This window comes from Hippopotamus amphibius, chromosome 6 (genome assembly GCF_030028045.1).
Source record: "Hippopotamus amphibius kiboko isolate mHipAmp2 chromosome 6, mHipAmp2.hap2, whole genome shotgun sequence".
NCBI lineage: Eukaryota > Metazoa > Chordata > Mammalia > Artiodactyla > Hippopotamidae > Hippopotamus > Hippopotamus amphibius.
Genome location: NC_080191.1, coordinates 59,899,571 through 59,912,005, shown reverse-complemented (window position 1 = coordinate 59,912,005; position 12,435 = coordinate 59,899,571). Strand labels below are relative to the sequence as shown.

General features: G+C 41.3%; 2 protein-coding genes across 3 annotated transcripts in view; both read left to right on the top strand.

Moving 5' to 3' along the window:
- TMEM242 (transmembrane protein 242) overlaps positions 1-12,435 on the top strand; it is a 41,447-nt gene that overhangs the window by 18,232 nt on the left and 10,780 nt on the right. The gene's annotated exons all lie outside the window — the stretch shown is intronic.
- On the top strand, positions 6,567-7,887 carry LDHAL6B (lactate dehydrogenase A like 6B). Of its 2 annotated transcripts, XM_057739849.1 has the most exons (2): positions 6,789-7,030; positions 7,205-7,887. In XM_057739849.1, the coding sequence occupies exons 1-2, from the start codon at positions 6,789-6,791 to the stop codon at positions 7,785-7,787; spliced, it is 825 nt and encodes a 274-aa protein (XP_057595832.1). In that variant the 3' UTR covers positions 7,788-7,887. The 2 variants fall into 2 exon arrangements, with proteins under 2 accessions (XP_057595831.1, XP_057595832.1); XM_057739848.1 differs by having other exon boundaries at positions 6,567-7,887.

The following is a 12,435-nucleotide window of genomic DNA, read 5'->3' as shown; positions in this document are numbered from 1 at the left end:
AATTTTTTTTTAATGTGCTGTATATCTTTCCACAAGGCAAATTGTGCTGAACATAATTTCACTTTTTCTTGATGACTCAGATATATCAGTTATTATTTGCTTCTGTGCTAATAGATTCTGGGCTTTCATAGTTCTTATTCTTTTTGTACTTTTTCCTGATCCTACTTTGGCTCTTGTTTTTCACTTCCCACCATCCTGTTTACTTCAGGTTCCTTCTTTGACCTTGTATTTTCTCCACGGTTCTATCCATTCCAGTGGCTTCATCCCCATGCAGACACCTGCCAGGATTGCTCCTAGCTCATGGGCCCATTTGACTGGACACTGATGCTTGGATGTCCTGCCGGTGTCGTGTGTTTCCACTTGAACTGTCATTTATCCCCCATTTCACTCCCCAGTGTACTCCTGGGGCCCTCGCAGTGACTGGCAGCAGCATCCATCACCTAGCAGTGCTGCCTGGAGAGAAAAGCTGGATTTGACTCATGACCACACTCTTTCTCACCTCTGTGTCTGATCTGTCAGTGAGTCTTGCTGCTCCTCCACCCCCACAGCCACTGTAGCTGGGGGCACCTTCCTGCCCAAAATTCTCATCACAGCTAATGTCCCTTCTCCCTGCCTCCCACCTTGCCCCTCCACAGTCCTTTCTCCACACGACTGCAAGAACGTGCTGGCCTTCATCTTCCCCACACCTCCGCCTGCAGCTGTACCACTCACTCTGCCTTTCTTTATGTCACCATTGGTGAAACATCCATGCTGCATTCAGCCGCCTCCCACCCCCGTCTACCCAAGGACCTCGCTCCGTAATTATCCTCAGCCTTTGCTGATGGTCAGTTTGGCCTCTGCTGCAGTGTGGAGAGACGTGTGTAGTTTCCCCCACCTCTGAAGTCTTCTCTTGGTCTTCCTCATCCTCCTTCAGCTACCAGCCCATTTGCCTGCTTCCCGTCATAGACAAGATTTCCTGAAAGAGTTGCCTGTGATCACTGTCTCCACTTCCTCTCCTTTTTCTCCTCAGTCCAGCTTCTTTCCCAGCACCCCTGAAACTGCTGGTGTCGGGTTGTCAGTGCTCTCCTTGCTGCCAGGTCCAGGTCCTGTCTTTTTCCTTCTGTTACTTGACCTCTCAGCAACATTTGACACAAGTGAGCATCCTCCCCTCCATGAAACGCTGTTTCTTGGCTTTTGCCCCTTCCATCTCACTGGCTCTTTCTGTGCATCTCCTTTGCTGGCTCCTCCCCGGCAGACTTTGAAGCTTTGGAGTGTCCAGTGGCTTCATACTTGGACTCTTCTGTTCTTCATCTGTCCTCAGTCCTTGGTGCTCTCACCTAGTCCCTGGCATTAAAAACAATCTGCACAATCTGATAATGTTCAAATATATACTGCAGACTGACCTTCAGATTTGCCTTGAAACTGCACATGGTCCATCTCTTGTATCTCGTAGGCATGTCACAGCCCCACATCCTAACCAGAACTCTTGGTTTCCTCACCTCCTCCCCAACTTGCCCCTGCATTAGTCTCTCCCATTTCAGTGAGTGCCACTCCCATGCCCCCAGTCGTTCAGGCCAAAAACCCAGCAGGGGATCATCTTAGATTTTTCTCATTTTCCATCATTCCCTTTATCTAAACTGTAAGTCCTGCTTGTTGGCTCTGCTGATAAACAGAGCCTGGCTCTTTCATCTCTCTCCACCTCCATTCATCTTTTGCCTGATGTATTGAAATAGTTTCTTGTCTAGTATCTCAGCCTCTCCTTTACTTCCCCTAGAATTTTTTTTTCACACAGGTATTTTTTTAAATATAAGTCGAATCATGGCACTCCTTTATTTAAAAACCCTCAGCATCTCTGTTGAGGAAGTCTCACAGGATGTAGCCCCACCTCCCTTGCTGACCTCATCTTGAGCCACCACAATCACCCCTCCCACCCCCCACACCCACCTGGCCCTGCTAGGCCCTGGGCCTCCTTGTTCCTTCAGCCTTATTTCTGCAAAGGGCCTTTCTAGCTTTGCCCAGGAAACTCCTTCCCTGGGTCTTTGCATGGCTGGCTCTGCATTGCCATTCAGGGTTTCAACCCAAATTTATTTCACCTCCTCAGAGAAGCTTTCCCATACCATCTAATTAAAATACACTCCCACCACTCAGTTCCTCTCTGATGTTATCCTGTTTTCTTTCTTTCACAATACTTGTTGTAAAATGAAGTTATATTGACCATTTAAAAATTTTGTCTGTCTTTGCTAAGAGAATATAAATTCTAAGAGAGTGGCGGCCTCACTTACTCTGTTCATTGTTGCATCTTCAGCACCTGAACAGCACCCAGCACAGAGGAGGTATTAGTGCACGTCTGTTGGATGAAATCCGATCACACTGCTTCTGTCATTTCAGTGGCTCCCTCTTCCCTTGAGAATACATTCCAGGTTCCTTGAAGTGGTTTATAAGTCCCTGTGTGATCTGTCCCCTGATTATTCTTTAACTCATTGGTTCTCAACTGGGGGTTGGGGAGGTGTGTGTGGCAGTTTTGCTGTGTCCCACCTGCCCACCTCCACCCCAGAAAGAGATTTGGCCGTCTCTGGAGGTACTTTTGGCTCTCATAACTCCTGGAAGCTACTTGCATCTAATGGATAGAGGCCAGGGATGCTGCCAAACATCCTACAGCGCATAGGACAGGCCCACAAAGAATGATCTGGTTCAGAATGTCAGGAGTGCTGCGGGTGAGAGTCTAGCTGTTCCTCTAATCAGGCTTTGTCACGGTCAGAGGTCTAGCCATGCTGAAAGGCCATGTTTTTTCTGGCCACAGAGCCTTGTCCTTGCTAATCCCCCACCTGGAATATCCCTTCCTCTCTTCACTGTTCTCAGCTGCTGCTGACCCTCTTTGTTGCCTAGATGGAGACTGGAGGCACATTTTTAACCTTTACAACGTGGAGTTAACCTGTTTTGGCAGTTTGGAGTTTATAATGGTAACTTAAGTTTCTACCTCAAGTTGAAAGTAACTTCCATACACAAAGATAGTCTTTGTGTCTTTTTTTTTTTCAGATGAGTAAAGATATTGTAACTGAGGACTACAGTATTTTTTCTATTAATTCAATTGTAGAGAATAAATAAGCTGAATTAGTAAAACAGCACCTATGCAGTTAGAGCCTATAGTGATAAAATTAAACGTTCTCAATTTTTAGATACGATTTAGGATGTTTAAACATATACTAATGAATTTTAATTTCTTTTTCCTGTTTTGTGCCACATTAAAATAATTCCTTTTTTTCCTTTTTAATGATTAATAAAGCAGCTTTTTTACATTGCATTAAAAATTATGTGTAAGATGATGCCTTTAAAGAACAAAAGTGAAATTTGGGTAACTTATTAGAAGAGCTTGGCAATTCATGTTACAGTATTTGAATACCATAAATAGGAAGTGCCACAGTTGGTTTTTGAATTGACATTCTACCTTTATTCTACTCAGGAGACAAAGCTTTGTGGCCCTGCTTTTGTCCTTCCCCCAGCAGTCCCAGTATTGTTGACAAAAGAAAAGACTTTGAGGTACTGCTGTTTGTAAAGACCCCCACACGAGGATTACAAAGTTAGATAGATTTTAGTATTTATGAGCAGTAGAATCACAGCCCACTAGTTAAAAAAAAAAAACAATTTGCATTTTATTGTTTTCAAATTGCAAGACTTAAAATAATTGTTTATATAATGCTCTACTTGCATGCTGGTGAGTTTATAGCTTATATTAACACTGCTTTCATTGCATCTTCTTTTTTTATTTTTTTCCAAATCAAGGGCTTTGTGCACGAATTTTTTTAAGAAAGCTTTCCATAGGACAAAGTATTTTAAATAACTTTGAAGGATAAAAATATTCCTTCTGCCGTTGCATATTTATTTTACTGTTTCTAGCACTGTAGAGTTTTTCTTTTTTTTTTAATTTGTATGTTCTAAGTTGGTAAAGGTAGGCATTAGCTTTGAAAGTAATTAAGAAATCTTTTAGTTTATTCATAGCTTTATCTGAAATTTATGCATCAACCTTGCTAAGAAACCACAAACAGGCACCATTTTCTTTACCCCTTTATTCAGAACTCCAGCCCCAGGTGGATGCTCCAGCCCTGCCTTCCATCTCACTCACCTTTAGCCCTCTAGCGTTACCTGACTCACTTCTGCAGTTATTTCCTCATTATTTTCTACCACGAACATTTACTGAATCCCTATTTATGTACCAAGCTCTGTTCCTGAGGATAGGGATATGCTGTTAAATAAAAGGTGATGCCTTTGGAGTGACAAATTCCTAAGTAATTACTTTTAATTGTGTGCATTAAATCATGTGATGGAGAGAGGTACACGATACACTCGTGGTGGATTTTTTAAAGTCATTTCTCCTTGGGAAGTTGTAGAAGACTTAGGAGAGGATGGAATATTTGAACTGAACTAGACAGGAAAAGGGCATGGGGAGCTGGAGGTGAGAGTCCAGGTAGAAGGAATAGAGTGACTTAGTTTACAACCATTCTTGGGCTGGACGCTTGCTGGTCATCTTTATTTCCTGCTTCCTCCCTCCTAAGCAGTGTAACCAAAAGTATTAGGGCATAATCCTGCCATCAGCTATAATATTATACTGAATTTTGAATAGATAATTTGAGTTAGATTTTCCATTCTAAAGGAATAATGAGCCACCTAAGATAGAAGGTCATTAGGCAGCTGGCTAGCTATAGTTGGCTTTCCACATATTTGGGTAGACCTAGGTCATCTCTTCATCTTTTTTAGTTCTTCTTATCTCAAGACTCATTTAAATAAAAAGCTGCTTTGTTTGAGATATTTTTATTTTAGAGAGTGTTATTTTTCTCAAAATTGATTTAGTTGTGGCTAAGGGGGAAAACTGAAGAGGCAGCTGTCACAGTGATTGTATTTCTGAAGAGGTTCAAACTCTAGAAAGAAAATTACTTTAGAAAGAAGCCATCTAATTGAGTCTTTATGTCCTTGAATTTCATCCTCAAGAACACTTATAAGGAAAATGACTTGACTGGTCAAAGGAATCATTCATTGTAGGAAGAAGGTGGGAACAGGCATCAGGTTAAAACATTTCAAGCTGTTACTGGGACAAAAGAAACAATAGCTATCAAAAGTTCATCTTTTAAGAGGATTCCTCTAAGATGTCAGCCACCATTAAATAAAGATCATTTAAAGGATTCTACTTTTTGACAAATGGTTACCATAAATCTGACCACCAGGGTGGAGAGAACTCATGTATGTGGTGCTTTTACCATTTTGTGTGTCATGAGCTTGTACTGTACCATCTAAACAGGGTGCCAGCAGGTTGCACTGAAACAGGATTGGAGGAACTCCACCACACTTTTCTCACCCTTCACCAACTCCTTTGCTTATTGTTCCTCTCTGGACTGCAGTTCAGTGGCAGGAAGAATAAGAATAGCTTTTCAAGTCCTGAACATAAAATATTCATTTCATCAAGATTTGGTATTCTAAAATGGAATATATATATGTATACATATACACAAACACACACCTATACATTTACACACAATTTTTTTTTCTGACCAGTGAGGAGGCTGTGTGTACCAAGAGCTCCATTAGGGGAGAGCCTATTGCTTTCTTGGAGGGACAGGAAAGCTTTGAGACATCATTACATGGTCAAAGTTGTGTTCATGTAAGAGAGGAGAGAGTACCATTTTTTTTTTTGACTTTTATTTACACATTTCATCAGATGTAAAGCTTTTATTTCCTTAAAAATTTAAAAGGAAGTTCACGAGACTGACCAGAGAAATGCAGAGGAAAGTAAGATCTACTGATGCCATATTGTACTGGCTAATTAATATTTTACTACTTTAATCAATAATCTGGTTTGTGCGTTGGTCAAAATTTGCTGTTTTAAGGGCATTTAAGATACACCTTCATTTTAATATTAGGCTACATCATCATCTTTCTACTTGAGAAGTTGCCTTTGACCGGTACTCTGAATCGGGAGCCTTCCTTTGTCAGGAGAGAGACGTAGCAGCCTCTCCCTATGAGTTCTTCCTGTTTGACTAGGTCACAGTCAGCTCCTTCCCCTTGTCCGGATCCTGCGACTTCCCCACAGTTGCGGTCCTCTGGCATAAAGGCAGTGCAAGCCTTTCCAGATAGAAGGTTCTCGAACTGGATACAGCGGGAAACAGGAGCCCCAGTTTTCCAACAGATGCAGGGAAATGGTGCAGGAGGCCATTGGGAGACAAAGGATACGCACATGACTATTCCTGGAAGGAAAACAGTTAAGAAAATTTAAGCTTATTTTCGTCTGTACTTAATGGAAATATTTTGACTTGGTATATGTAGTAAAAACAGAAAATCAGTAATCCCAAGGATCTGGGTTGCCCCATTATACATGCTAAGTATTGGAGAGAATTCGTGATTATAAAACTTTAACTCCAGAGTTCATTTGCCAGAGAAACGCTTCCTCCCCCACATCAGGACAGGAAGTACTTTCAGGGGGCCCTTTCGGGGCCACGCGCGCTGTGCCCGCCATGCGCGGCCGCAGTAGCAAGCCGATGGGCGTCCAAAGGACCCGGCTCCGCGCAGCCGCATTAGCGGGCTGAGGAAACGGTCAACCGTCACAGGTCTTTTCTTTGAAGCTTCTAAGGCTGCCTGTCGGTTTCTTTCGTTCGCTTCCTTCACGTCTTGAGTGAGTAGCCATGAGCTGGGCTATCGGAGCCCTGCGGGCCAGCCAGAGAGTGGGCGCTGTGAGAGCAAATTTCCTGTGCCCGGGAATGGCGCTTAGCCCCCGCCCGGCGGCAGGGGTCAGGGGCGCCTGGCCCATCGCCCCCGCGTCCAAGATGGCGACGGTCAAGTGTGAGCTTATGAAGAATTTCACTTCAGAGGAGCCTGTTCGTTGCAGTAAGATCTCCATTGTGGGAACTGGATCGGTTGGCATGGCCTGTGCTATCAGCATCCTCTTAAAAGGCTTAAGTGATGAACTTGCGTTGGTGGATGTTGATGAAGGCAGACTGAAGGGTGAGACAATGGATCTTCAGCATGGCAGCTCCTTCGTGAAAATGCCAAACATTGTTTCCAGCAAAGATTACCTTGTCACTGCAAACTCCAACCTCGTGATTATCACAGCAGGTGCACGCCAGGAAAAAGGAGAAACACGCCTTAATTTAGTCCAGCGAAATGTGACCATCTTCAAGTTAATGATTTCCAGTATTGTTCAGTACAGCCCTCGCTGCAAACTGATTGTTGTTTCCAATCCAGTAGATATCTTAACCTACGTAGCCTGGAAGTTGAGTGAATTTCCCCAGAACCGTATTATAGGAAGTGGTTGTAATCTGGACACTGCCCGTTTCCGATTCCTGATCGGGCAGAGGCTTGGTATCCATTCTGAAAGCTGTCATGGGTGGATCCTTGGAGAGCATGGAGACTCAAGTGTTCCTGTGTGGAGTGGAGTGAACATCGCTGGTGTCCCTCTGAAGGATCTGAACTTAGATATAGGAACGGATAAAGATCCTGAGCAGTGGAAAGATGTTCACAGAGATGTGGTTGCTAGTGCCTATGAAATTATTAAAATGAAAGGTTATACTTCTTGGGCCATTGGCCTGTCTGTAGCTGACTTAACAGAAAGTATTTTGAAGAATCTTAGGAGAGTGCATCCAGTTTCCACCAGAATTAAGGGTCTCTATGGAATAAATGAAGAAGTATTCCTCAGTGTTCCGTGTATCCTGGGAGAGAGTGGTATTACCGACCTTATAAAAATAAAGTTGGCCCCTGAAGAAGAGGCTCATCTGCAGAAGAGTGCAAAAACACTTTGGGAAATTCAAAAGGAGCTCAAGTTTTAAAGTTGTTTAAAGCTATCATTCTGAAGTCATTGAAAAAAAGATAGTAGTTACGGAGTTGTATATGTCCAGTTTTTGAATAAACTTGAATTCCTAAAAGTTGGTAACAGGGGAAGGGGTAGAGTGACCCCCCCTGTTTATTTAGCACTCCCCCTCCCCTTTATTTAGCATCCAGATGCTGGATTATACTTTTTTTTCTCTTAATTCCTAAGTGACTGAATCAAAGAAGGTGTTTTCGTACTACTGATGTACCAGTCCTTGCCTTCTATGTGTGTATATATATGTCGTTGCCAGTTGTTCTGAAAGAAGTAGGATGCAGTTGTTTGTTACAGAAATTCTGATTCTTTTCATTAAGTACATGTTCATTCTTTTGTTCTGGGTAGCTTAAACCTATGTTCATTTATATACTATTTTTTTAAAGTTGTAAAACTTCCTATACAATGTGAAAATAAACATATACACAGAAGCACTTTCTGTAATGGAGCCATCAGCTGTCTTCATTCCCCTGTGACAACCTATTAGCCAGGCTTTTAAAAAGACATCATAAGATGGGAGCTGCAGGCAGGTCCTTTGTGTGCTTGTGTGTGTGTGTGTGTGTGTGTGTGTGTGTGTGTGTGTGTGCGCGCGCGCGCGCGCACATATGCTCATGTATGTGTACCAGTGAAGCAGGATCATTAGGTAAAATATGAAAATAATAGTGATTTGGTTTGTAGCTATTATAAAGTATTTAATGCAGTAAATTATAAAGCTTTTAGAAAGAGGCCTGACAGTCAGAGGTGGTACAGTTACTAAAAATAAAGCCTGACTGAAATAATTTTAGAACTGTGAACCTGACCTGTTAGCACATTAAATCAAGAAGCATGTTATAAATTGTTCTTATTGGGTTGAGTCTTAGCTGCAGAGTGTGCCCTGGCTCTAAGACATTTCAGGGTCATCCCAGTTGCTCAGTTTACTTCACATTAACAGAAGGCTTTTGCTTTTGATGTGCCCTGTTGTTAATCATTGTCATAAAAATTGACCATTTTAATGTGTACTTTAGGGATTGTATTTCTCAGAAAGTTATATGTTCACTTTTTATTCCTAAATCAATTGACTTTACTACAGATTCTAGGCTGTATGGATGTGATACAGTGAAAGTTTAGGAGAAAGTAAAGATGCTTGTCTGACCTTTACCCAAATAATGGTACTAATTACTTAGAACATGAGATTTTAGCCTTTCTAATACATTTGAATATTAAATAAATTATATGGTATGTTCAAACATATCTCAGGATTTATGTGGATATCAACAGGCCTAATCAAAGTAGAAATGTACCAGCATGTGCTCTCTAAGCCAGTCCTGCTTAGTTCAGTTTTATCAAGTGTACATAGGACAGTGATCTACCCCAAAAAACTAACCCTTTACTTAACCATGCTGATCAGAGCTCCCATATTATTTCATTAAACCATACTATTTCACTGAAAATGTCAGAATGTTCTGATTACCCAGGAAGCTCTGTCATGTAACTGGATTAATCGATGTGCCAAGCTCCCTGAAGGTGGGAAGAGTGGTGGTTTGGTTGTTCCAAGTGGTTCTAAAACCTTTTTTAAGCTTAATTGCACCAAGTTTCTTTTCCCCTTTGTCCAGCCCTTGAGTTTTTATTCAGCCATGTTTCAGCCAAATTTAATATAATATTGAAGGAGATCAGAGCCTGCCTTAAATATGCTCTGTAATTCTCTTCACCAGCTAGGTCAGTCGGGATAGGCTGGGTTATACTACAGTAAAAAGTAATCTCCAACTGTGTAGCTTAAAATAACAAAGGTTTATTTCACTCCTAAAATTCACTGGGTTTATGCAACTCTCTAGGGAAGCTGCCCTCCACAGGCTGGCTTCATACCTCAAGTTTCTTTGATCTTGAGGCACCACTGCAGCAACACAGGTTTCCATGATTGCTATGGAAAGGGAAGAGAGCCCTGGAGAATCGAACTCTTGTAATTATATGTTTCACCTTGAAAGTGACACATTTCTTTTACTCATATTTCATTAGAATTGTCAGATGGTTACCTAACCTCAAGAGGGTAGAGAAGTATAACCACCTTGTATCCAGAAGCAGATGAGTGCTGGTTATCAGTGAACATTGGTAATAATCTGCCACAGCATTCTCAATAACATGGTCACCATTGCAAGAGGTATATATTATGGGCTTTTAAAGTCATTTTTAGTGAAAGCTGGCACATGAATAGAGGTTGTAGAGGTGCCCTGTCTTTCCAGGTCACAGAACCAGAATGGTTGTGGGGAAAGAGCCTGGATATCAGTCAGGCAGTTGTACTCATAAACCAGATCACCATGGGTAGGTTAACCTCTCTGACCTCGGTTTCTCATATGTAAAGTGGTGGTCCTCATTTCTGCCAAAAAGAATTGTAAAGACTAAATAAAAGCCTACTGCTTGGTATCGTGTCTGGCACATAGATGATCTCAAATGGCAGACATTATTATTCCTGTTCAGGGAACATTTATAATCTTATTCTGTTTTATAAAGAAGCTGAATTTCCAGGTTCTTCAAAATTACCGTTGGCACTGTAATTATTGGCATATCTGAAGGTTTTCTCATCAGTTGGTCCTATAAAGCTTTCCTTATTCTAACTTCAGCACTGAGGCTGGCAGCAGACCTGTACCTGCAAGTGAGAAAACTGAAGCTAAAATGAGCTAGTCAATGGCAAAGACATTTTAAAATTTGGAGCTTTTAATTCCAATAGCTGTCTATTTATTAGAATAGATGGTGTGAGGGTTTTCTCAAATTAATTACATTGGGGACATAGCCGCAGCTTTTAAGTAATTTTTCAGCACACTATATAGTAGACCCAAAGTTTTCATGTTGTTTTTTTCCTTGCCAAGACATGCATGGTAAATGTGTATAGCAACATCCCATGTTTCACTCCTGGCATACTGGTTAAATCGCCCTTCAAAAAGCTGTTGCAGTGTGAATGAAAGTAGTAACATTATTAGAGACATGGTCTTGAATCTATTCTGATATCTAAAAAGTCAATCAGAATGTCCATATTAGTGACAAATTACTTGTAATACATTTTTCAACTGTCATAACACCCTTTGAGAACTGCTGCCTTAGAGAGGTACTTTCTGATAGTATTACAACCTAGCACTGTTGGACACGAACATTGGGAATTAAGGATGAAGTTCTTGGAGCAGTGGGCTCATTGCCTAGAAAGTGCCATTTGTGTCTTAGTCTTTGTGGAGAACAGCCCCTGCAGTTGTGTAGTACACAGTGGCCCTGTTTAGAAGGTTAGGCTTGTGATCCATAACCATGGAAAAATTCTCCCTGGTCAGAGAGGAAAGGAGGAAGAGGAGGACTGCAAGAAGGAGATCCCAGAGTTTGGAAAATGCTTCAGAGTAAAACTGAGTTGCCAGATGGAGACTCAAGTTCCCAGCATGCCCCATCTTCACCAAATTTTAGGGGGGTGTTTGGGTAGGGGGATGGTTCTGTGGCAATAGCTGTAAATATTGTGGAATTCAGTACATTTATTTTATAACCATTTTTACTTAAAATGTACTCAATCCCTAAATCTTTTGTCAAGCATATTTTTAACCAGGGGAATGTTTTATTGGCCTGTGCTAGAGTATCACTGATAAGACCACCACCTCTGATCTGCATATCAGCAGTTGAAACAGATGGAAAAAACTGAAGGTTTTCATTTACTATCCATACAGTATAAATAGTTCAAGCTTAAAAACTTTCTATGAGCCCTATTGTTGAAAGCAACTTGAGGCCCTGTTTGTAAGTAGGGTGTAAGTATAGACTCTAGGTTTCCATTTCCACAGCTATAAAATTAGAAAAAAAAACTTTTCATTGGGGGCTTCCCTCGTGGCACAGTGGTTAAGAATCCACCTGCCAATGCAGGGGCACAGGTTTGATCCCTGGGCTGGGAAATCCCACATGCCTCAGAGCAGCTAAGCCCGTGCACCACAACTACTGAGCCTGTGCTCTAGAGCCCGTGAGCCACAACTATTGAGCCCACATGCCACAACTACTGAAGCCCACTTTCCTAGAGCTCCTGCTCTGCAGCAAGAGAAGCCACCACAATGAGAAGCCCATGCACCACAATGAAGAGTAGCCCCTGCTCCACAACTGGAGAAAGCCCATGAGCAGCAAAGAAGCCCCAACGCAGCCAATAAATAAATAAATAAATAAATAAATAAATAAATTTATTTTAAAAAAAACTTTTCATTGAAGTATAGTTGATGTATAATATTATGTAAGTAACAGGTGTACAACATAGTGATTCATAATTTTTAAATGTTATACTCCATTTATAGTTACAAAATAGTAGCCATATACCCTATGTTATACAGTATATCCTTGCAGCTTATTTTATACATAATAGTTTGTACCTCTTAATCCCCTACCCTTATATTTCTCCTCCCCACTTCCCTCTCCCCAGTGGTAACCACTGGTTTGTTCTCTATATCTGAGTCTGTTTTCTTTTTTGTTATATTTACTAGTTTGTATTTTTTAGATTCCACATATAAGTGATATCATACAATATTTGTCTTTCTCTGTCAGACTTATTTCACTTAGCATAATACTCTCTAGGTCCATCCACGTTGTTACAAATGGCAAAATGTCGTTCCTTTTTATGACTGATTAGTATTACT